This window comes from Kogia breviceps, chromosome 1 (assembly GCF_026419965.1).
Source record: "Kogia breviceps isolate mKogBre1 chromosome 1, mKogBre1 haplotype 1, whole genome shotgun sequence".
In the NCBI taxonomy this organism is placed as follows: domain Eukaryota; kingdom Metazoa; phylum Chordata; class Mammalia; order Artiodactyla; family Physeteridae; genus Kogia; species Kogia breviceps.
Window position 1 is genome coordinate 159150592 of NC_081310.1, and position 25183 is coordinate 159175774.

At 38.9% G+C, this 25183-nt stretch overlaps 2 protein-coding genes across 19 annotated transcripts in view; one reads left to right on the plus strand and one right to left on the minus strand.

Moving 5' to 3' along the window:
* NRDC (nardilysin convertase) overlaps nt 1-2144 on the plus strand; it is an 89586-nt gene extending 87442 nt beyond the window's left edge. For both annotated transcript variants that reach the window (XM_059064008.2, XM_059063988.2), the window contains 3 exons: nt 175-291; nt 1274-1363; nt 1526-2144. In XM_059064008.2, coding sequence (XP_058919991.1) covers nt 175-291; nt 1274-1363; nt 1526-1723 — 405 coding nt within the window. In that variant the 3' untranslated portion in view covers nt 1724-2144. The remainder of the gene's footprint in view (nt 1-174; nt 292-1273; nt 1364-1525) is intronic.
* An 836-nt stretch (nt 2145-2980) lies between these two features.
* The window catches only part of OSBPL9 (oxysterol binding protein like 9), a 177604-nt gene continuing 155401 nt past the window's right edge, over nt 2981-25183 (minus strand). For all 17 annotated transcript variants that reach the window (XM_059064077.2, XM_059064059.2, XM_059064067.2 and 14 more), the window contains 13 exons: nt 24426-24585; nt 18185-18297; nt 17938-18056; nt 13868-13953; nt 11586-11757; nt 10192-10276; nt 9055-9165; nt 8750-8813; nt 8480-8620; nt 6440-6518; nt 5541-5632; nt 3458-3593; nt 2981-3225 (listed from right to left, as the gene is read on the minus strand). In XM_059064077.2, coding sequence (XP_058920060.1) covers nt 3151-3225; nt 3458-3593; nt 5541-5632; nt 6440-6518; nt 8480-8620; nt 8750-8813; nt 9055-9165; nt 10192-10276; nt 11586-11757; nt 13868-13953; nt 17938-18056; nt 18185-18297; nt 24426-24585 — 1433 coding nt within the window. In that variant the 3' untranslated portion in view covers nt 2981-3150. The remainder of the gene's footprint in view (nt 3226-3457; nt 3594-5540; nt 5633-6439; nt 6519-8479; nt 8621-8749; nt 8814-9054; nt 9166-10191; nt 10277-11585; nt 11758-13867; nt 13954-17937; nt 18057-18184; nt 18298-24425; nt 24586-25183) is intronic.

Consider the following 25183-nt stretch of genomic DNA (forward strand, 5'->3'; position numbering starts at 1 on the left):
TGAGCTCTATAGCCCCCCCCCCTCCTCCTCCTTAATCTAACCATGTCTTCCCAGCTTCATCCCTCCCCATCATGCTAGCAGGTCCATCACAAAGAAGACTGGACAGGGCCAAGTGTGTTCTGCGGGAACTGGTGTGAGGCCACACTTGAGAGTGTCTCTTTCTGATGGTAACAGGTCACAGCTCTGATCAAGCTGAAGGAGTGCGAGGACACCCACCTTGGGGAGGAGGTGGACAGGAACTGGAACGAAGTGGTGACCCAGCAGTATCTCTTTGACCGCCTTGCCCATGAGGTAGTAACACCGTTTTCAGAGTAAGACGGCCCTGAAAGGGACTCCTGATTTAACAGGAGACACAACTGTAAGCAAATTGGTATTGCATGGAAGAGAAACCTGGGGCAAGTTATTTACTTGCCCATTCCTTGATGTGATTGATCAGATCTTGTTTCCAGACTGGCTCCTCTAGAGTCTTAGGTGGCCACGTGAGCAGGATGCTTGCTAATCCTTACTTCTGCTCCAATTTCAGTCAGATCCATTTTTTAAAAATTGAAGTATAGTTGATTTACAATGTGTTAATTTCTGCTGTACAGCAAAGTAATTCAGTTATGCATATATATACTTTATTTTTCACTTTTTTATTATATACTTAGGTTCCCTATAAGGTTTGGGAGAAAAAAATGGCTTCTGCTACTTAAAGAAAATTGAGAACTTCTGGTTCTCAATTTTATGGAGTTCCTTCCCCAGATTTAAGGATTCTATGTATAGGTCTTTGTGACAAATTCTAGCCCAAAGTAATAAACCCCATGAAAAAGAGCTCTGGGTACTGCAATCCATAGCTCTGATACTATAACCCTATGTGGTGAATTACCAAAGGACGTTGAAGCAGAGGGGTTATTTAACAAGAGACTTCAGTAAGCCCAGCTCGAGGTTCTGCGGTTTTCCTATTAGAAGCCAGAGTGTACCATTACCATGTACCTGAGAGGTGACACTAAGGTGTGATGGGTTTGGCTCAGTGTATAGTACTCAGCTGTAATTACAACATCTGCTACCTGCCAGGGTCAGTCAGTGCTAAGAAACATGAAGGTGTGTCAGAGGCTCGTTTTTTATCCTTCTCCAGAAGGTTGGGAGCCAGCCGAAATGTGGAAGAATAAAACGATGAGCAAAAAGCAGGATCAAGGAGGTCTGCCTAGGGTGTTATGTTTAATATCTTTACAGAAAATACACTGTTAGTCTTTTATAGCTTTCTTTCTTTCCTGTCCTCCCTTGCCCCTTTAAGATTGAAGCACTGAAATCATTCTCAAAATCAGACCTAGTCAACTGGTTCAAGGCCCATAGAGGACCAGGAAGTAAAATGCTCAGCGTTCATGTGAGTACGGTTACCTAAGCTGTAGCTCTGTCCTTTCCAGGGTTGTCATTTAGCACATTTACCACTCCCTGAGTTTAGATTGGTAGCAGAGATCCTAACAGGATCTCTGCCCAAATTTTTGGTCGGCATTCTCTCTCACCTCAAGTCTTTGGCCTCTTTCAGGTTGTTGGATTTGGGAAGTACGAGCCAGAAGAGGATGGTACCCCTTTCGGTGAGGATTCAAACTCTTCTTGTGAAGTGATGCAGCTAACCTACCTGCCAACCTCTCCTCTGCTGGCAGATTGTACCATCCCCGTTATTGATATCAGGGCTTTCACATCAAGACTTAACCTTCTCCCCTACCATAAAATAGTCAAATAAACTGCAGTCTCATTGGCCTGAAGCACTGTGTATTTAAAAGTGTTTGAATTTTATGAAGTTAGTTACACTACTACTGCCTTAGGGCTTCCACTGAATTTTTGCACTGGCATCATAGAATTTATCCCTGCCCCGCCCCTCCTTCTGTTGTGACTAACAAACCAAGGGTTACTATAGCAGCTGCAGAGAGAAATTAGCAGGTGGGCCAATGTAACCAAAAAGCTTGCAGGAGCCGTCTGAGACACCCTGGCCTGTCCTGGTCCTCTCAGATTGAGAATCCAGTTCTGTATGACAGGCTTCAGAGGCCCTATGTAATTGATGTCTTCTTAGTACCTAAATGCCAGGTGCTAATACTAATGCCTGTGTTGTTGTTTTTAATGTATTTAAAAATAAAGGTAATTCTGTATTGCCTTTCAGAATGAGCCATTTGCTGCTGTGGCATTCCTTTTATTATATTTTGTTTCGGTGTGGGGTGGGGATCTGAAAATAAACATTCTTCCCAAATTCTCTAAGGCAATAAAATATTTTTGGATAAAATGTCGGTAGCCCTATGTGTACTACTTGAGAGTTAAATTAAAACTTGCGAATAGCATTGTGGGGGCTAAAGACAGAACACAGAGCCTAAGGAAGGAAAAGGATGGACCCCTTCATTACTTCAAGAGTCCCTGTAAAAAGTTAGCTCTTGTATTCAAGGCTGCCAAATAACTGGGTTCAAGTTTAATCATAAAAATAATAAAAGAAACACACTAAAAAAAAAAGTTGAAAAAATTACTTTATGAAGCCTTAAGAAGCACTAAGTATAATTAAACTGTAGTCCAGAGTTGGATACAATTTAATAATAGCTCAATTCCAAAATAAAAGTTATTGTAGGTGAGACCATGAAATTTCCTAACGTGGTTTTAATACATTGTGCTAAATTTTCTAAAACTCAGAGGAACCAATATTTACAGTAGATGGCATATTTATGAAAAATCTGGCATCACCTATATTATATATATGTATATATGTATGTGTGTGTGTGTGTGTGTGTATATATATATATATATATATATATATATATATATATATATATATGAATGACCCAAGATTATATGAACTAGGAAAAAGATGTTGTATATCTCAACAGCAATACTAGAGTGCAGAGTTTGAGACTGGGATTTATAACATGGGATTTGGAAAAGGAGCAGAGACATGTTGTTTTCAAAACCTGAAGTTTTTCTCAAGACCGAAGTCAACACTGTAACTGCCACAGAACAGGAAAAAGGGGAGCTTTTCTCGCTTTAATTGTTCATCTGCATCAGAAAGTCCAGTATCCCTGAGATAGGAACCACTGCAATAAGAAGGGAGTGAATAGGTTCTCCCAAAGGAAGACTGTTACTTCATTGTGCCTCCTGCCCGGGTCACCAGGAGCAAACCTTGCATTTCCCAACCTAATGCTTGGCAGCACCGAGACGTTTCAGTAATGGTTCATCATAAACCCAGCATTCTCCATCTTCATGAAATAACTATAAGAGAAAAGGGGAGAATTCAGTTACACACTTGCTCTGTACTTCTATAATAAATATCATACCTTTAATTATTTTATGTGCTCCCCCTCCCCCCAACACTGAAATGAATGTTCCTCTCGTTCATCACCATGCTTACTCAGTACTTCAGTATTCACTGAAATGAACAAATGAGTTACAGCTCAGGGAACAGCAGTAGGGAGACTGAGGCAGGCTTCCAAAGCAAGCTTACCCTTGTCTCCCACTGAATTTCCTTTTCCTTCCTTTCTCGGGCTTCTGCTCTTTGTCTTTCTTCAAGTCTATGCTTGGCTTCAGTTGCTGCATCAATGTCTGTGATTTTTAAGTTGAAAGTGACATCCTTCCAAAGGCTAAAGAAAAGAAGTGAAGGTGCTAATAAGTACTTGATGGACAGAGGAGTTAGCAGTCTTGAGAATGAAAGGCTAGATCCATCTAGAATATAACATAACTACAGTACAAGTCAAATGGCTTTAAATGCTGTTGTTCACAGACTATAAATCTCCTTCGGCTGACACCAGGGCACTGAAGTAAAGGACAGAGAAGTGGTCTCAGAAGATTTCACTGCTAGTTGTCAGAGGCAGAAATACAGGATGGGCAGAAAGCTGGATATATGGTTAGGACAACAGAGGAGAAAAAACAGCTGAGACTGGGAATCCACTTCTGGCTGTACCTCTAACTAGCGATGCAACCTTGGGGCTGTCAGTTCACCTCTCTAGGGCTTCAGTGTCCCTTAGTATAAACCAAAAGGGGTATACAGTAAGATCAGATCAGAGGAGCTGAGAAGTTCTATTTCATGAAGACTCCCCTGGAATTAATAACGAAATCTGGGAGAAGCAGTTTGAATACAGAGAATAAGGGTCAAGAGATGCACTGCAGAGGCTTAGGTGGGGTAAAAGATTTGGCTTCCTCTCAAGGCCTGGAAAATGATAACTAGACAAGTCTGGTCCAAACAACACTTTAAAGTGAAGACTCCTAGGAACCAGAAAAGTAGATATCCTAAGATTCCCCTTGTGTGAGTAGCAGAGCATAAATGTCTATAGATTTCCACTTGTAACTATGAGCAGGCAGTCCAGGCAAGCAGACTGTTAACAAGTTAAAGACACAGGCAGGGTTATAATTTGTAAGGTCTTCTTCACTTAAGAAATCCCCTAATATGCTAAACAAAGAACTTTAGTGCGTGATTTCTCATACCACTAAAAGATCCTGATTTTACTGTACAAATGGAAGGGGGAAAAATTATGACATTTGAGACTACTAGAAAATTGAATACCAATTAGATATTTGATGATATTAAGGAATAACTGATTTTTTAAAAAAGTACAATGATATTGTGGCTGGTGTTTTTTTGAAAAAGTCACTTTACAGATACACACTAAAATACTCAGAAATGGAATTTTTAAAAAAAGTTTCTTGCAAACAAAAAAAGACCCTAGGGAGTGTGCGACGGAGACACAAGAGGAAGGGGATATAGGGATATATGTATTACGTATAGCTGACTGACTTTGTTATACAGCAGCAACTAACATAACAATGTAAAGCAATTATACTCCAATAAAGGTGTTAAAAAAATGGTTCTCATGAACCTAGGGGCAGGGCAGGAATAAAGACGCAGACATAAGAGAATGGACTTGAGGACACAGGGAGGGGGAAACGTAAGCTGGGACAAAGAGAGAGTGGTATGGACATAGATACACTACCAGATGTAAAATAGATAGCTAGTGGGAAGCAGCCACATATCACAGGGAGATCAGCTCGATGCTTTGTGACCAACTAGAGGGGTGGGATAGGGAGGGTGGGAGGGAGACACAAAAGGGAGGGGATATGGGGATATATGTGTACGTATAGCTGATTCACTTTGTTATTTAGCAGCAACTAACACAACAATGTAAAGCAATTATACTCCAATAACGATGTTTTAAAAAAAAAGAGACCCTAAAGATGTTTTGATATATATATGATCTCAGTTGGGACCTCACTACCATCTCTTACAAGCCATAAAGATGGTGATAAGTCAGTATACACTCTATACTTATTATATGCCAAGCATCATACATAGGCTTCATGTTTTTCTCACTTAGTTCTCACAACAATGCTGAGGTAGTTCGCATTTCAGGAAAGAAGGCAGAGAGGGTAGGAGGGTAGCTAGCTTATAGTCATGTTTACAATGCAAGTGGTGGAGCTCCATATGAACCCAGGCATTCAAACTCAGTCTGTGCTCTGTTACACCCTGCTATACACTATGCCTGGCCAATAGCAAAAGTACTGCTGCAATAGCTCTAGTTATGTCGTCTGCTTACCAGCGGGATTCGTACTCATTCTGATCTTCCAACTTCCTCACTTTCTTCTTGATTATAGGCAACTTCTTGGTATCTATAAAAACTACATTCTCCTAGAAAACAGAAGAGGTAGATAGATGTTTTATTGTTCACACTGTTCTAGAAGGAAAAGTCAACTCCTCCCATTAACAGATTTAATCATGAAATCCCACATGTTAGTGATGTATACAATGAGTTCCATATGCAATCTTCAGCCTGAATTATAATTGTTTAAGTCTTGGTAAAAGCTCAATTCAACAGACAGTTTCAATGTGGCTATGTGCTACATGCTTGGGATGTAATCTCTTGGAGAGCTAGACAACTAATCCTGATGGTAAGTACTCTGAAGTGCTTTTTAAATTTCAAATTCTCTGAGTCCAAAATTCAATTCATTGGCTCCTCCAGTTAATGCCATACCACCTCCCTCCTACCTTAATTAGGTAGTTTGCAAGTTCCTTGAGGGCAAGGACTATCTTACTCATTTCTGTATCCCTGGTGCCAGGAAGTTAGTACATTGCTTAGACAAAATCAAACTGTGTATATACAAACACACATGAGTTAATAGTTTAGCACCTCATTTTATTTATAAACATACATACCATACATTCTAATGATATAGCTAACATTTACTGGGTGCTTACTATGGTGTCAAGCATTTTTTTTCCATATATTATTCTTGAGTATTTTAAGGGGAGAGAGGAAAGTAAAAATCATTCTACTACCTGTACTGCTAGGTAAGAGGTGGGAGAAGGAAAAGGCTTGCCCTGAAGAGCTGGCATTAGAGCTCATCCTGGTTAAATATTCAGATGAAGGAAGCCAGAGGAAGGGATGGGCTATGATTCAATGAAGCCTGAAACAAGTGGCAAAGCACAGGTTCTTACCCCTGTTGCGTATTTTGCATACATTACACCATTCCACTCCCCTTCAATTGAGCAGAAAGACTTCTTGTCATTTGGAGAACTAGATTAAAAAACAACAAAAAAAATAACACAAACATTTGTGTTAGTCTCAAATTTAAATTTCTCTACCAAAGAATCTCGTTAGTGTGGCCTCCCTACACAGAGCAGAACACAGAAGAGCAACTGTGAAGTCTTTGGTGAAGGCAGCTTAATAAAACTGGGTTTCTCAGAGCCAACTGTAAGAATGAGGGCCCTAAAGAAGATGCTAATAGACTCAAGATCCCAGAAACTGTGGGCATGAGATGCGCTAGGTGCTGGGACCACGGCAAACTAGGGACAGTCCCTGTGCCCTTGAGCTGTTCATAGTCTAGTGGGGAGACACTGCCATTGAGATTCTGGGTGGCAAGTGCTGCGGTGAGTTCAGGCGAGCATTGGAGACCAAGGGCAACACTGCTAGGATGAGGGACAGAGAAGGCTTCACTTAAGGATACAATGCTGGAGACCAGGCTTTCATCTTCAGGCTGAAAGGGACCTCTGGGTCAAATGATTTTACCTCTTTTCCTAAGCAAGGATCCCTTCCTCAGAAGCCCCAACAGGTTTTACTTGGACATGACAGTGATGTGTATGGCAGGTATGGAACTTAGAAGATAAGCATTACAACGAAGGACAGATTGGGAAGGGCGAGGCATGGACATAGAAGGAGGCTAGGAGGTCAGAAAGAGAAAAATACACAGGGTAGAGGGATGAAGTTGCTATCAGTAGACTGAAACTTGCTTCCTTTATGACTTTGGTGCTTTGTGTGAAGGAGGACAAAGGGAAAGAAAAATGGTAGGATTCTAAGTTTAGAAGGTTATTGTGCAGTGGTTCTCAAAGTATGGTCTGGGTTGAGTAGGAAGGGAAGAAAAGCAATCAGGTAGGGACCTGTGCCCCTGGTAGGAACAGGGAAGAAAAAAAAAAAAAAAGTATGGTCTGGGGACCCCTGGGGCTTCCCAAGACCCTCTTAGGTAAAAACTATTTTCATAATATTTAGACATTACCCTGATTTGAAAAGCCCACCAAGCACTCTTTCAGAAGGCAGTCTTTCTATTATACGTTGCTGTGACTGGCAAAAAAATCTGCTAGCAGTTCCTGTTGGTGCTGGTTGGTTGCCTCTAAGGAATTCTGAGAAGCAGGCCCACCCGGGTCTTTGTTCTGGACATCCTATTTCCCCCACCTGCCTATTTTAGGGGAGCAGCCGCATTATCGTGGTGACTTGTGCTATTCCCTAATCTCTGCCCGTATTTTCTGACTGCAATAATATTTTGGATTTTACAGTGATCCTTAGTTAACATCTTGTGTTTGTGGTCCTGTCCTGCCCCGCTCAAGATTTTTTTGGATGCTGATTCTGTCATCCAAATTAAATTATCTCCCTAAAAAACCGGTTAACGAATCCTGTGTCTTCCATCTGCAACACTGTTCCCAATAAGGCCTTTGAGGTCAGAGAAAGTCCTACAGATTTTCCTCTTCTAGGCAGGCTCTAAACCACCCAACTGACTGTACCCAGACAGCACAGCTGTCTTCATCTGATCCTAGAGTGTCAAACAGAACCAAGCAAAGATGTGATGGTTACTGTTTTTCCCCAGCAAAGGCACAGAAAAAAGGACTATGAGGGCTTTGAGACACTTTGGTGGGAGCCACAGGGTCTACTGTATGGGCTAGCTCATGGTCCAATCCAGCAATAATGAGTCAGGCACCCATAATCTGGGTTAGCTAGGAGATCCAGGAAGACTCTTTCAGTGCCCCATTTGCAAGTCAGGTTCCTAGGAAGGAAATCCCACCAATGACCTCAGGTTGTTCTGAACCCAGATTTTAGGTCTCCTTCTGAGATGGGATTTTAGGAAGAGACATGACACACAAGATGTGAAGTAAGTTTACAAAGACAGAACCATTAAAATGGTCAATTCCTGATGGAAGTTATAGTTCAAGACAAAAGGAAAAGTATTTCAGAGAAGAAGTACCGAAGCAGAAAAACAAAATACCTACAAAATCTCAGCAGTAACTCTGTGCTTCTTGCCCCCATAGAAAGGTTTAGTGTGGAAGATGATATTGGCACTATAGCCAGTCTTGGAACAATTAATATTGCATTCTCCGCCTAGTTCCACCCAGGGAACTGTGAGGATAGACCTGCAAAATCAAAAGTTTCAGGTAAGGCTGACAGTTCAGAGGAAAGAAAGGAGGGGCACAGCTTAAGGAACAAAGGAACAGCAGGGTCTGCTGCTTGCTAATCAGAGGAATACACATAGCTCTACTTGCCTTCCATAACCATTGGGGAATGTGAGAATGTAATGTTCATCATGGTCTAGACACGAGACACAGCCTGTGGAGACAAGGGATGAAATTTCAGATAAGTAGTTGACAGAATCCCCATTCAGTTTAGGGAAAAATCAATCTTGCATCCCACCCCTGCTCTCACCCCCAATACATGTTTCCCTCCAAACAATGACATCCAAACTGGCTTTCTGGGACCATTTACTCTTACTAGATAGGTGTCCAGCACATATTAGAATGACATAAAATTCTCCTATTAACACTGTAGTCCACCAAAAGCCCAGACTTACCCTGTCCTATGTTGTGCACCCCAATTGACATCCCAAGGAATTTTGATTTGGTCCAGATATGAGCATTGAATTGTATCTTCTTGTTAAAACACTCAGCATAAAAGGCTGAAACTGAATAGAAATTGTTTTCAATTAGTGTACTACATAGCCATAGTCCCCTCTCCAACTCCATTAACCCAGAGAAAAAACTGGCTGCATGGGGAAACTCCTTTACCCCTCAAAGAACAGCCTTGAATGTAGTCAGGAATTACCCACCTACCTTTTATACCCTGTTTCCCCCAAAGCAAGCAACCGTTCAGGACCATGTGGGCAGGAACTTCCCTGAACCATGAGGCTATGACCAATCCCAAAGGCTTAAAAACAAAGGGTCTGTCTGTTCTTCTGGTCAGCAAGCATGTTCCTGCCCCAGCCCCAACCTGGGCCCATCCAGTATTACCAGACTTGATGCTGCATCCAGCAAATAACACAGGAGGACACACCTTCTTTCCACTATGCCAGGAATATACTGTGCAGAAACTACATCTTTTTTATATAAACTGTCTTCAGAGTTGCTGGGATCGCTAGAGCACAGCTCATGCTGTGAAAGATGACTTCAGAAGCACTAAAAGGTGGCTTCTCAAATCCCTTCTTCTTATATATAATTAAGCAGTGAAGCCTAATAGAATCTTTGGAACTTATACCAGGAACAGATATGAGGAACCAATCCTCAGAGGATTGGGAAGATACAGGTGGCCATAAAACTGACCATATGGGCTTCCCTGGTGGCACAGTGGTTGAGAATCCGCCTGCCAATGCAGGGGACATGGGTTCGAGCCCTGGTCTGGGAGGATCCCACATGCCGTGGAGCAACTAGGCCCGTGAGCCACAACTACTGAGCCTGCATATCTGGAGCCTGTGCTCCGTAACAAGAGAGGCCGCGACAGTGAGAGGCCCGCGCACCGCGATGAAGAGTAGCCTCCACTCACCGCAACTAGGGAAAGCCCTCGCACAGAAAGGAAGACCCAACACACCCATAAATAAATAAATTTAACAAAAAAACCCCTGACCATACAGTGGCCTCAGTTATGGAGCTCTTTATGACCCTCTTTAGACAGAACAGTTTGAAAGTGGCTACTGCCGAGGAGCTCTGTAACTTACTGGGTGGATGATGGGAAACCTGCTCAGCCACGAATGTTACGCTATTCTTGGAAACCCAGGGAACTGGTCCTTCTGAAACTAGCTCCTGCAAGTAAATATAACATATCATTTTCTTTTGATGTGGAAACAAATGACAGTGCAGAGAATCTAATAACTGGAGTCTCTGCCTCCCAAGGCGGTTAACTGCTCCCTCCTCTACACACCCAAAACATCTCATATATACTTCTCTTGTGGCACTTATACTACTGGAATTACTGCTTTGTGTCAGTCTCCCTAAGTCTCTCTGACTAAGACATTATTGAAGGCAAGGACCACGTGCCTAACTCAGGGCCAGGCCTGGCAAAGAGCAGGGACTTATCAATGTCTGCAATATGAACAAGAACAGACACATTGCTTCCGTCTTCAGGAAAGGACTACATGTAATGTGTCATTCGGAAAGGGAAAAATACAGAGAGTTATTTTTAAGGAGAGATTATTATGTGAAAGCCACTGTGGGCCAGGGGCTTATTTTTTTCACCCCTAGAGGTCTTTTAGCATTTATTTGGGTCTTCCATGTTGGTTGTTTTCCTCAAATCAACCCCCAAATGTTGGAGCCCTGTGGCTCAGGTCTCTCAGTTAACTATTTTTCTCCAGATGTCTTCCTAGATGATTTCATCTAATCCCAGGGATTTAAGTGCCTTCTAACTACACTAGAATCTCTGAAAGCCCCGTCTCCATCCTAGACCTCTCTCTCCCTTGAACTCCAGACTCTTAAGTTCTAACTCCCTACTTGACAGTTCCACTTACATGTCTAACAGACCCCCTTATACTTTATATTTCAAATTGGAGTTCTGGATTTTTCCCTCCCCAAATCCAATCTTTTCCTCTTTAGTAAATGGCACCAACCAACTGCTGAAGCCCACAAGCAAGGATTCATCTCTGACTGTCCCCTTTCCCTCACCTTGCCCAATCCATCTAACAGCTCTGCCTCCAAAATATAGCTTGAATCAACCATGTCTCTCCTGGAATAATGCCAAAGCCTCCTCAGTGGTCTCCTTGCTTCTATTTGCCCCTTTCCAATTCATATTTCACAAAATAATTATAATGAACTTTTCAAAGCAAAAATGAGTTCCTGATATGCCATAAAACTATCATTATGGTCCAAGAGGACTTTGCATGATCTGATTTCTAAATTTCTATCCTCATCTCACGCCACTCTTTCTCCTTGCTCACTGTGTTCAAAATATGCTGATCCAACAACACTGTTCTTCTACGGGTGCTAAACATCTTTTGATCAGTGCCTTTACCATTATTATCTGCCTCCAAATAAAATGAAATCTTGAATCAGTACACTAAAAGCTAAGTACTAAGTATCTAAACACTAAGGTAATTTAAAATGTCAGTGGAGAACTCACCACATTCTCTTCAGTATCATTTGGTAATGTCCAGTGACACTGAAAGATCTCGCCTAGAATGGGGTTGTATGGCTTTTTGGCAACTGATCCTTTCCTTCCTGCATGAAAGGCTGAGAGGTACCATTTTACAACCTGAACCATTCGGTCTCTGGCATCCTTCTGGTCACTAATACTGCAAGGAGAAAGACAAAATTTAACACCCTGTTTTCTGACAGCACCCTCAGCATGGTCCACCCTAAGGCAGGCTAAGAGGACCCAGTACCAGAAGCTACCTCAGTCTCTTTTTAAAACTGAAGTATAATATACATAATTAAACACACCAGTCTTAACTGTTTGATGAATTTGAAAAAATGCTTATATCCATTTAATTAATCACAATGCATCAAGATACAGAACATCTCCATTACCCCCAAGTTTCCCCATCCTCCTTTCCAAGCAATCCCCAACCCTTACCCTGAGGCAAACACTGTTTCTGGTTTCTAAGACCATTAGCATTGCTTGTTCCAGAACTTCATACTTATAAGTGCATGGTTTAACTGCCAAATAGTTGGAGATTTTCTGGATATATTTCTGTTATTGATTTCTGATTTAATTCTTTCATGATCAGTGAACATATTCCATATGGTTCCAGTTATCTTCAATTTATTATGTCTTCCTAGTATATGGTCTATCTTAATTAATGTTCCATTTACACTTAAAAAGACTGTTATACAAATTGTTTGGTAATGTTTTAGAAAAGTCAATTGGACCTTCTATAGTTTCAATGATTTTCAGAGGGGTGGCGGGAGGTGTGTGCTGCTCAATCAATTCCCAAGGGAGGAATTTCCAACCTTGATTGTATACTTGTCTATTTCTCCCTTCAGTCAATTTTTGCTGCATATAGTTTGAAGCTGTTTTACATATTTAGGATTATTATTTATTCTTGATAAATTGACTCATCATATCATATGAAATATCCCTACTTGTCTCTGCTAATATTTCTTGTCTTAGAAAATATCCTTTGATGCTAATACAGTGACACCAGCTTTGTTATGCTTAGTGTTTTGCATGGTATATCTCTGTCCATCCTTTTAACTAATCAGTGTCTTCATATTTAAAGTCTCTCTCTTGCAAACAGCATAAAGATGAATCTTGCTTTTTTATCCAGTCTTATAATCACTGTTCTCTTAAATAAAGCGTGTATGCTATTCACATTTAGTGTAATCCTGATATAGTTGGGTTTAACTCTATCATCTTGGTATTTTTCTATTTGGCCTCTTTATTCTTTGTTCCATTATATTTCCTTTCCTCCTTTTTGGGGAGTTAGAATTTTCAGAATTCCATTTAATCTTATCTATTGACTTTTTAGCTGTGTTTTTCATGTGATTCCTCTAGGGACCTCATAGCTTAAATTCTCATACATTAAAAACTATCCTTAAATCTCAAATCTATATCTAATGAATAACTGGTACTTTCCATTTATTTATGTTACCAATAAATACTTACATTTTATTTGTTCAATTTTGTATGAATTTAAACAGTGCCATAGCTATTTGAATTTCTGCCCTTTGGGAATTGGTTAAATGGGTCTCTTAAAATCTTCATTAAGAAAGTATGTATCAATGTCATCCAATGTGCCCACCCTCTGTGAAGCTTCAGTAAACCACAGTCCAAGGCCAAGGAATGCAATCAGAGAAGACGGATTAGAACACCCCATTACAAAGAAAATATTGCTGCTACCACTGAAAAGCAATGTGAACTCACTCACTTCCTCATAAATCAATCCCACCTTTAGATTAGCTCTGTCCTTCATACATGTAACTAATATTGCAAGCTTTGTATTTGAAATTTATGAATCAGGCTATACTCTGGACACTGGACTATAAAATCCTCAAAGGCAGACACTGTGACTCTTTCCCTTTCCAGCTCATAACAAAGTGTGTGGCAAACAATAGGTGCTTTAGAAAGGTTTGCTAAACTTGGACAACTGAAATTCATTGGATATAGTGTAAATAATTTAACAGTGATTACCAATTCCTGGATCAAATAAGATCCTAGCCTTGGCTCCGTAAATCCTAGCTACCTTAACAGGCACTCAAGATTTTTTGAAGTGTTTAACTTGGTTGCCTAACAATATCACCGCCAAATAATCTAAGCAAACGGGCATCTAATACAAATGAAATATTCAATTCTACTTCCCCAGAAATGTCTGAAAGGCAAAGGGATCCATCTATCCTGACAAGGCAGAAAGCTAATGGGTAAAGTCTTTAAAAAATTGGAAACTACTATATTGAGTCAAATACCTCACAAACAGGTCCGGATGTGCAAAAAAGTCTGCATACATTTCTAAAAGAGATCTTCTTTCAAGAATAAATGTTGGAAGAACTACCTGAAAAACATACATATTTGACCCTTGAGGATCAAATTCCACTACAGATAAACAGATTGCTGAACTGCTTAAAAAAAAAAAAAAAGTAAATGAAACAAAAAACTCATTCCTATCATAGTAACACCCACCAAGTACTGCCCAGGCATGCTTCTGATACCTACTTCTCAAACTGTTCTGATTCAGAATGCCCATTAACCTGCCCAACAGATGAAAAACAGAGATTTTGAATGTTCAAATGTCACTTCCTCTTTGCAACCTCCCTTTAGCTCCCTGAATCAGTGTAAACAATAACAACTACTCAGTAGCAACCCTTTGATACCTATATGACCTTCTGAAGTATCACATACACATTATCTTATTAAACTGTACAACAATCCCGTTAGGAAGAAATTATCATCCTTATTTTACAGTGGAGAAAAATGAAGCTCAAAAGGGTGAAAATTTTTCTCACCACTCTGTTATTCAGTGGAATTCAAACTCGGGTCTGACTGGTTATGGGGGTGATGCAGGGCCTGCTCACTTCCCCTCTATCATCATAGGCACACTAGGGAACTTAATCTGCTTATGGGTCTGTGTCCGCAAATGAACAATGAGCTCCTAGAATGCAAGGGCCATACTTATTTCTACCTGCATCTTCAGTTACTATCCCCAAAGTAAGAAAAATTTAAATAAGTAACTGAAGGAATAAACAAAATGAAGAAGAGAATAAAGATGGGATTCAACAAACTCCTTCATCATGGGGTTGAGCCCATGAAGAAAAATGCTGAGGGGATGGGAATGTGGCAGAGAGGAAAGTAAAGAAGAAACTGGAAAATGAACAAAAAGGATAAGATAGATTAGGATTAACCAATTAAAAAAGGAATGAAGGAATAGTTTTTGAAATGTGTATCAGATTAGACATTATACATTATGGAAGTAGCACATCACAGTAAGTAAAAATTCCTATAAATGTAGTAATTACTGTATATCTGCTATATTCAAGATCGTGTGGTAAATGCTATGGAGGCAGCAAAGGTTAAGTATGAGAGAATAATAGCAGCATTTAAATTTTAGGTAGAATGTGATAAAAATCATACAAGAGATGCTCAAGGTACCATGGAAATTCAGGAGAGGCAAAGATCATGTTGTTTGGAGAACCAGAATGAGGGCAAAGTTTGGAAACAACTTATTGAGGTGGGGTGCTAAAGAAAAGCCTTAGAGAGTAGGCTATAAGAGACAGAGGGAAAAACAGAAGAACAAGACATGGAGATTGGGGGGGGGCGGGGGGGGGCAGAAAATGAGTGTGACAGGGACTGACCAGTGGACCAGTATCGCTGCGTATATAAAGAGGAATAATAGAACACAAGCTTGAAAAGAAAAACTGTGGTTCTAACATTTAGAATGTCTATTATCAGGCTCCAGACTTTAAATGTTCCACAGAACATGTATGTTCATAATATACATATGCTTAGATTGTCAAGTAAGCTTGGTACAATTTCCCACCACTCTTGGAGAACACAGAGATTCTAAATCACTAAGTAAGACTGCTGAAGAACAAGACAGGACTAAGTATCTTAATGTATAAACAGCTCTTGCAAATCAACAAGAAAAAGGTTACTTACAATTGCCAGTAGAATAATGAACAAAAGAACTTAACAGGCAATTTGAAAAAGAAGAAATGGCCAAAAACCATAAATTTGATTTGATGTGTAACCAAAAAAAAAAAAATTTTTTTCCCTCCCTACTTAAAAGTTTTCTTAAGAACTCTCATTCAACACATCTTCTTCAGTGTTTTTAGCACTATACTGATGCATGATGCCATTATGTCAAGCTGCTGGAACACTGATAAAAGTGAGCTGGGTTGGGTTGTCTTAAACCTGGGTTCAAGTACTTATTTTGTCACTTCTTAGGTGTGAGGAAGCCCTGGAAAATTAATTCAACCTCTGCAAGTTTCTGTAAAAGGAGGATAATTATTTGCCTTGTTTAAATCTTAGGATTGTTTTGAAGACCAAATGAGGTAAGTGGGATGTGAATTTATAGTATTTCCAAACACTACAATGTATGTGGAAAATAACTCTTTATAGAAAATATTTGAAGAAAGTATTTTTATAAATAGGAAAATGAGATACAAATTTAAGGCATTATTGTAATAATACTTTGGAATGCACAAGGGAATCAAGATTTCAGAATCTGCTGGCAATCATAGCCATTTATGCCAATAAAGATTTCTAAAATAGCTAATTTGGCAAAAATTAAACTTTTAGTGGCTCCAAACCCAAACCTGGACTATCTGGCAGAGGAAATTATGTGAGGCAAAAATTACACTTGATTGTGGCACACACTTTTGGTTGCCTATGTACATCTCTGCTAACAGAACTTTCATTCAGTTCAGGTTCAGGCTATAGGTTGTCCTGAGAGTCACAGGGCCCTCCCAGATCTCAAGGGGTGAATGTGGATTAATCTAAACCAATCATTTAACCTCCTTTACCAGTGATTGGTTTAGGCGTGCACACCTGCCTAGTTCTGGCCAATGAGATTAAATTGGCAGTTTGATGGGCCACTGTTGTTATATGTTCTCCCTATTACAACAACAAAATTCATGAAAAGAAATTATTTTTCTGCCTCTTGACATATTTGCATAAGGATGTGATGACTGAAAGTACAGCAGTCATTTTGCAATGATGAGGAGACAGGTCTGAGTGTGAATGTCAGCATGCTAAGGATGGCAGAGCAGAGAGACTGAAGGAACCTAGGTCTTTTCTCACATTGTTGACCCACTATGAATTAGTCAATCCTGGAACTACTCTACTCTGGACTTCTCATTACATGAGATAATAAACCTAGCATTGTTCAAGATACTGTTAGGTGGGTCTTCTATAACTGAAGATCAAAACCAACCAAGGTAGAAGATGTAGAAAAGAAATATATTATAAATGTCAACATCTAAAATTAAGCTGTATCTTTCAAATGTGAAGTTACAATTCTGCTCCAGCAATTATGCAATCAATCTAATGATCACTGAAAAAATTCTGAGGGCAAGCTCCTGCAAATATTCTCTTACCTAGAACTTTCCCAGCAAGTATGTTTGTTGCACAAATTTTCCGTTTGGGAAATGGAAAATTTGGGAAAATTTTTTGGGGAAAATTTTTTATTATAGACACTTACTAGAAAGTATTATGGATTAGTTTATAGATTTTGAAATCTATGACCAGATGAGAATCTCAGTTCTGCCGCCTAAATAAGACTTAGCCAAGTTACTCGATCTCTATGAGCTTTATTTTCCTCATCTATAACACCTAACTTTGCAGTGCTGTGGTGAGAATTAGGTAAAAGGATGAGGCTTTTAGCACAGTGGAGGGGATATACGCAAGCACCTATACACCAGTCTCCTACATCAATCAGGTATTCTGTTTAGAGTGCCAGGTTTAAATTCAAATTCAAATCCAGAACCACAATAATTATATGGCTCAACATGTGTCATACAGTTTTCCACTCACTACCTGTTCCATTCCTTAAAACAATCCTGTAAAGTAGGTCACTGTATGTCCATTTTGTATATGAGAAACCCAAAGATCATAGAGAAAGGGACTTGCTCAAGGTCACACAGTTTGGTAACAGCTGAAGTAGGATGTAAGCACAGGTCCTCTAACCCTGAGATCAGAACTCTGCTCATTTTGATTCCATGCACACTACACTGCTTTAGGTTCTGTTCAGACTACTAACCAAGCCCAATACTATTCCATGCTTGCCCCCAATAAAATCCAAATCATAATCTATACAATCCATATGTATTATCTCTGCGAAATTATCCTAGCTTTACTTATTTCATCCATTTATAAAGATTTTCAGTTTACTCAGGTACATATATATTAATTCATAACAAGACAAAAGTACAAAGAGAAGTTATGTCATTATACTACATTTGCAGACACACTCACCATACGATCACTGAGAATCTACATATACACATTAAGACTAACAGCAAATACCAAATTTGATTCTTACCTTAGTAAGATCCATTCCAAGCCTAACCTGTGACAACAGATGCATGATAACACTCCTGTGCTCTTCCACCGACCCTGCCTCCCCTTCATCATCTCTATCATCATGTGAATCGAAAAGGTCTAAAATAAAACAGATCTTCTTAGACTGGTGTTAAACTGGGCCAGTCTGTGCTGTTACCAAGTATTATACATTTTTTTCAAACAAATATTTTTAAGAAAAAAAAGGTAAACTCTCCAAGGCTGCTTACCAGCATCACTTGTTCCATTGGACATGGAAGAATTAAGTGATTCCGTGGTATCTGGGCGCTTTAGACTATTTCCTGAGCTGCTGTGTGTCAAGACTGAGGCAGATCCAGAGGAACTAAAAAAAATTAATTACCTTCTTAAGCTTTTTAAAAAAGCAATTTAAAATCATAGTAAAATACCAATCTATTTAAAACCAATATATGCAGATAGCTGACAGAAACTAACTAGACCCTTAAAGTTAGCTGGTTACATACATACACACATACATGCTTTCCAACTCTCTCCCCATCAGGCTCATGTTTTCTGCATGGTGTATGCTCAACCAAGCCATGTTGAAAGGCCATGAAAAATTGGTAAGATTTTGCCTCTGCATGTAAGTTTAAAACTAGAGTTCATTTTCCAATTTTTTTACTTTACATAAATGTAGGTATGTCATAATTCTTGGCAACCGTTTCTAGAACCTCAAAACTGGTAAGTCTATTAATTAGCCTCAGAAAGATGTCTATATTTTTGAGATCCTTTGATAAAAGCCCACACAGGTAATAACACCCTTCCCAGTCATTAGAAAATTATATTTGAAATTAAAAAATAAAAAAGCATATTACTTTTTACAAGTAAATTTATGGTAAGTGGTATTATGAACTGATTAACAGGGTTTAAAACAGATTCCTCTATTTTATTATTACAGCTATGATCATAACTTACCCAGGACTGGACTTTTACATTAACAAAAGAATGATCAAAATTTACTTATTAAGGGTAAAAATAGAAACCAAATTTCTCATACTGCAGATATTATTTATAAAATGGTACACACAAAAGTCTTTTATTGCAAATTTATAGGTGTGAAACACATTATATATTCTAATTTAAACATAGTTTTTGCCCTGATTACTTACCTTCTTTTGATTTCTTATTTAATAATAAGTTTGATTTTTTTAAGAGTAGTTTTAGGTTCAGAGCAAAACTGAGCAGAAAGTACAGAATTCCCATATGCGCAACCCCCCTACTATCAACATCCTGCACGAGTAGTACGTGTGTAACAGTTGATGAACCTACATGACATGCCATTATCACTCAAAGTCCATAGTTTACAGTAGGGTTCACTCTTGGTCTTGTACATTCTATGGATTTTGACAAATGATTAATAGAAGTATCCCCCACTGTAGTATTGCAGAGAATAGTTTCATTATCCTAAAAATCCTCTGTGCTCTGCCTATGTTAGAACATTAGAATATAGAACATATGTATTCTAATTTAAACATAGTTTGTCCTGGTTACTTGCCTTCTTTTGATCTATTTTTCAAAAATCCTTAGGTAACTAAATATTGCTACTTTGATAATTTAGTAGTGTACATCACAAGGTACTATAACTAATGTCTACCTCACCAGTTTTGAGAGCCAATGGAAAATATGAGTAAAAGAACTAGATAAGAGAAATCAAATTATCATTAATTAAAAGAGCTGCATAAAAATTATCTTCAAAAAGTTTTGTGGCTCTTTGATACATCATCAAAATAGAATCAATCTTTTAAATCAATTGATCTAAAAACCTCAGATTCTTTAAAACATGTATCTTATTTTAGATTCCAAATGTCAGAGATGAATTTATGCTGCGCTTTTCCTCTGACTCAGGTTAGAAACCATGTCTGGGCCAAGTGAAACGCTCAATAAAGCTCAAAATGGAAAAAAAGGGATAAATTCTCACTTAGCCATTTCATAATTTACCCCATTCAGGACAAAGGATTTAAAGACTATAGTTACAAAACAAGAGCAACACTGACAAAAATGACATGTATACAGGAAAGGTTTATCTGCAATGGGCTAACTTGCACAGAATTAAACCATAAGATCATAAATAAAATAAACCAAAAAAGGTACAGCTCTGAACTTAAATATAACAACAGAATCCAAAATCTTATTGAGTACCTTGTATGTGCCAAACATTGTATATGTTCATCTCCGTATCAATCTAACCCTAAAAGGGAGACGTGATTATTCTCATCATACACAGAGGCTCAGAGGTTCAATGACTGGACAGAGGTCACACAACTGGTAAGTACCTGGAGCCATTTCAAGTACATGTCTGGCTCCAGAGCACAAGTTCTTTCCCACATGCACTTTCATCTAGTTTATAAATGTGCAAAACCCAATAACATAGTTCACACAGAAGTTATCATTACTACAGGTCTTTAGAAACTGAACAGTGAAAGGACTTAAGTTTTCAAATTGTCTTCTGTCAGGGAGAGAAACTGTAGATAGAAACTTGACCTGAGAGCTAGAAAACTAGTGGTAGCAGCTGATGACCAGCAGGTGGCACACAAGCTCAATGCCTACAGAGGCCAGGCAGAGAGCATCAATATGTGAATAGGGCCAGATGATAAAACAATGGAGACCTGGCACTAGCATACTCAATTGGAAGGGATTTAAAGTTCCACTTAATGGGAAAATGTATAGCTGAATCACTTTGCTGTATACCTGAAACTATCACAACATTGTTAATCAACTATACTCCAATTAAAATAAAAATTTTAAAACAAAAAAATCAACAAACACTGGCCATATAAAACATCTGTTAAGTCCCTACTAGTCTGGGAATCTAGATTAGGGCATAAAAGGAAAGAATGAAATTGAAGGAGAAAAGGAAGCCTGAGTGGGTGAGCTGGACAAAGAATTTAACTCTGGATCTCTTCAAACAGGAGGTTCATAAACTGTGTATTTGTTACGGGATGGGTACTGGGAGAGCATAGAGAAGGAAGCTTACAAGGAGAAAAAAGAAAAGCCTATGAGCCTGCAGGTAACTTTGTAGATATGCCTATTATAGGTACAACAGGTAAGCATTTAAAATTTATCTATTTCAGAAAAATTTCAGGAGAACCCCTAAAACTGGGGCCAGAGGTTGACTATCTGTGATGTAATAAGGAGGCTAACCACATTATTATCAAGCTTTTACTGAATATAGTTACAGGCTTCTAGAGGACAGATGATCCATTTTGATATTCAATTGTACTTTGTTTCGAATAATAGCTAATGATCAAGACTGTCCTTAATTCTGTTTAAAGAAAACAATGATTTAACACTTCAAAAATAAATAATAACCTTTACTTTGGAATTTTCTTCCAAATGCTTATTTTCTTTTAACCCCACTATCATAAAAATATTTTAAAAATTAAAGTGAGATTTCTATTGGCAAACTGCTAATAAGGGTCTTGTAATAGTTTATTTCCCTACATACAAACACTGAGAAACCAATATGCTAAACCAAACTCTTTCTGCTAAACTAGGCTTCTTTAATTGTGGGCTCAAATCTCTTTTCCTTAAGTAAAGTCTCACATCTTAACAGTATGTATTCACCTAATCACATATATTTTACTTTACCAACATTCAAAATCTGAATTTGATCTACTATGTAACAAAACTTCCTGAATATCATCATTTTCCTTATAAATTTTGAGATTCTGAATAGTTACAGTGCAATTATATATGATACTGTATTTCTCAGTTCATGTGCACACTTAAGAGAACTGGAGTGCAGGGTCATATGGTAGTTCTATTTTTAGTTTTTTTTTTTTTTTTTTTTTTGTGGTATGCGGGCCTCTCACTGTTGTGGCCTCTCCCGTTGCGGGGCACAGGCTCCGGATGCGCAGGCTCAGCGGCCATGGCTCACGGGCCCAGCTGCTCCGCGGCATGTGGGATCTTCCCGGACCAGGGCACGAACCCGTATCCCCTGCATCGGCAGGCAGATTCTCAACCACTGCGCCACCAGGGAAGCCCTATTTTTAGTTTTTTAAGGAACCTCCATACTGTTCTCCTAGCAATCCCACTACTGGGCATATACCCTGAGAAAACCATAATTCAAAAAGACACATGCACCCCAATGTTCATTGCAGCACTATTTACAATAGCCAGGACATGGAAGCAAATGTCCATCGACAGATGAATGGATAAAGAAGATGTGGTACTTATATACAATGGAATATTACTCAGCCATAAAAAGGAATGAAATTGGGTCATTTGCAGAGATGTGGATGGACCCACAGTCTGTCATACAGAGAAAAGTAAATCAGAAATTGAAAACCAAATATCATATATTAACGCATATACATGGAATCTAGAAAAATGGTATAGATGAACCTATTTGCAGGGCAGGAATAGAGATGCAGACATAGAGAATGGACATGTGGGGGAAGGGAGGGTGGGATGAACTGGGAGATCGGGACTGACATATATACACTACCATGTGTAAAACAGCTAGTGGGAACCTGCTGTATAGCACAGTGAGCTCAGCTCAGTGCTCTGTGGTGACCTAGATGGGTGGGATGGGGGTGGTGGAGGGAGGGAGGTACAAGAGGGAGGGGATATGTGTATACATGTAGCTGATTCACTTTGTTGTACAGCAGAAACTAACACAGCATTGTAAAGCAAATATACCCCAATTAAAAAAAAATTATCTTAAAAAAAAAAAAAGAGAGCGAGAGAAATGGAGTGCCACAAAATATTTCTTACTAAAAGAAACCAAGGTTCAAGGTCTAAGTTTGGCTGATAGTACTTAGCTTGCAAATTCACATATAATCATTTCCAAATTTGTACTGTATTTCAAAGCAAACCCCAAGCTGTAACACTAGCACCGACTCCTGAGATGGCAGGAGACTTGCAAAAAATACCCAACAGAAAGTAAGCCAACTACATCTACAACAAATATAAGAACATTAAAGCAAATAAATGTTAATTTGCTTTCTATAACAGCTATCACTTACTGCACACTTATACATGCCAGACATCATCATAGTAAGCACTTGACATTATTCTCATTTAAATGTTCACAATGACCCCTTGAAGTTGAAACTATTAGTATCCTCATTTTACAAACAAGGAAACTGAGGATGTCATAGGTTAAATAACTTGACCAAGATCACACAGCTTAAAAGCAAAACAGATTTAGAACCTATTCTTTTCTAAGATTCCAGAATCCAAAGTCTAACCACAGCAACCTATGTACCAGTAGGGCTAAAAAGTACTTTGCTTCTTGGCTATCATGTAAATGACTTGACATGTAAAGGCCTTTTCTGTACAACAGAACATACCTAGCTTTGATTTAACAGTGTAAAATAGGTCAAATATTTCCTAATGAGAGAAAACCTATCATCAATATCTGCCAAAATCTGCCTACTTAGTATCTCTGGAGTTCATGTGCTTCCCTCCATTCCTATGCTATGACCTTAGCTCAGGTTATCAACATTTCTCAAGTTTCTATACAGTTTTGCCTGGTCTTCCTACATGTAATGCATCCCCACTGCATTCGATTCTACACAATTCAGGCATATCTATTTTTCTAAAATGCAGACCTGACCAGCAGCTGCCATCACTTGTGAGAAAATTTTCAAAATTCATAAAAGGCTAAAAGGACTCTTTCACAACCTGGCCCTTGTCAATCTCTTCTGTATCTTCTTAACCACTCCCCACAACTTATCCTACAGCCACACTCAGCCATGCTCAGTAGCTTACAGCTCCTCAAAGAAACCAAGCTCCCGTTGCCACCAGGCCTTTCTTATTAGGGTTCCATCTCCATGAGAACAACACTTTCCATTTCCCCTTCCTCTTCTCACCCCCATGTCCCTTCTCTCCCTACTCATCCACATCTCACCATGGATCACATCCCCTCCCTCCTCTGTGAATCCTTTCTTGACTTCTCAGGACCTCAAAATGCTCCCATTCTTTCTGAGCTTATTCTTACATAGAATATTTCCCACTGGATTATAAAAATTTGTTTTTCCCCCAATAGACTGTAAGTTCCCTGAGGGCAGGGACTGGCTCTTTATTCACCTCTGTATCATTCCTCCACCTAGTATAGTGCCTGGCTTATAGGCACCCAAATATCTCTACTCTATACAAAACAAGTAATGGTGACCTCCTCTTATGTGAGCAATACTTCCTAGCTTACTCACTTTCATTTGACCCTCTCCTAATGTTGTCTCTATAGAAATAAGGCCCAGAGTTAATGAACAATACTGGCATGTTACCACAACTGATGCAAAATTATACCATTTGAATTACATCAGGAGTAAAATCACTATTCTCACAGAACTAGCTTTGCTCAATAAGCCAATTAAAAATAAGCTGTCTTTTTTACTTTTTCCAAATAATAATTTATAAAGGAGTCTGTCATTAACACCAGTCTCAAAAACAAATAACATTTTAAAAAATCAGGAGTCATTTCAATACATAGTTAGTTCATCTACTTACTCTATTAAGTGCTTTGGGGATGAGCCACTCTGATGGAATTCATCTGCATCATAGAATTCATCTTCACTGCTAGAATAAGAGAACTCTGGGACTGTGTTTGGAGACAAGTTGACATGGCTTGGAGAAGTTAGACTGCTACTAGGTGGTGAGTGCCCACTGCCTAGGAAGTTAAAAAGTTTTTAATTAAGGGACAGTGTTGGTAATAGAAGGGAAGAAATTAGGGAGATGGGGTCAAAGGAAACCTTTCTAAAATCAAAAAAGAGTTAAGTTGGTAGAAGTCCCTAAACTATCTGTAAAGAAATCAACATTTAAACTAGACAAAGAAAAAGGCAAATCACAGTATAGAATGGGACATAGCCTTTTAAATAAAAGAAAAAACACTATGTCCCCATCTGTAATTAGGAAGGGAGTTCTTTTGATTATAATCACACTGTGTGAGTTAAGGTATTAGAAGTCCCATAGTAGATATCAGTACCAACGGGAAGCCAGAGCTCTTATTTTATACTATAGATCCAGATGCCTTAAAAATGCAGCAGTGAGCCAACAAGAACACAAAGTGGAAAGAATATCAAAAACCACATGAATGTTAAAATTTTGTTCAGGATATCACATTCATATTAGTCAATATGTTTTGGCAATCATGTGCAAACACGAAAGCTGGGAACACTTACCATTCAAACTCCTCACCTCTTTTCTACCTAAGTTTAAGTCAGGTTGCCCAGAGCTCAGGGGCAGAGAAAAAGAGAGGACTACTATGG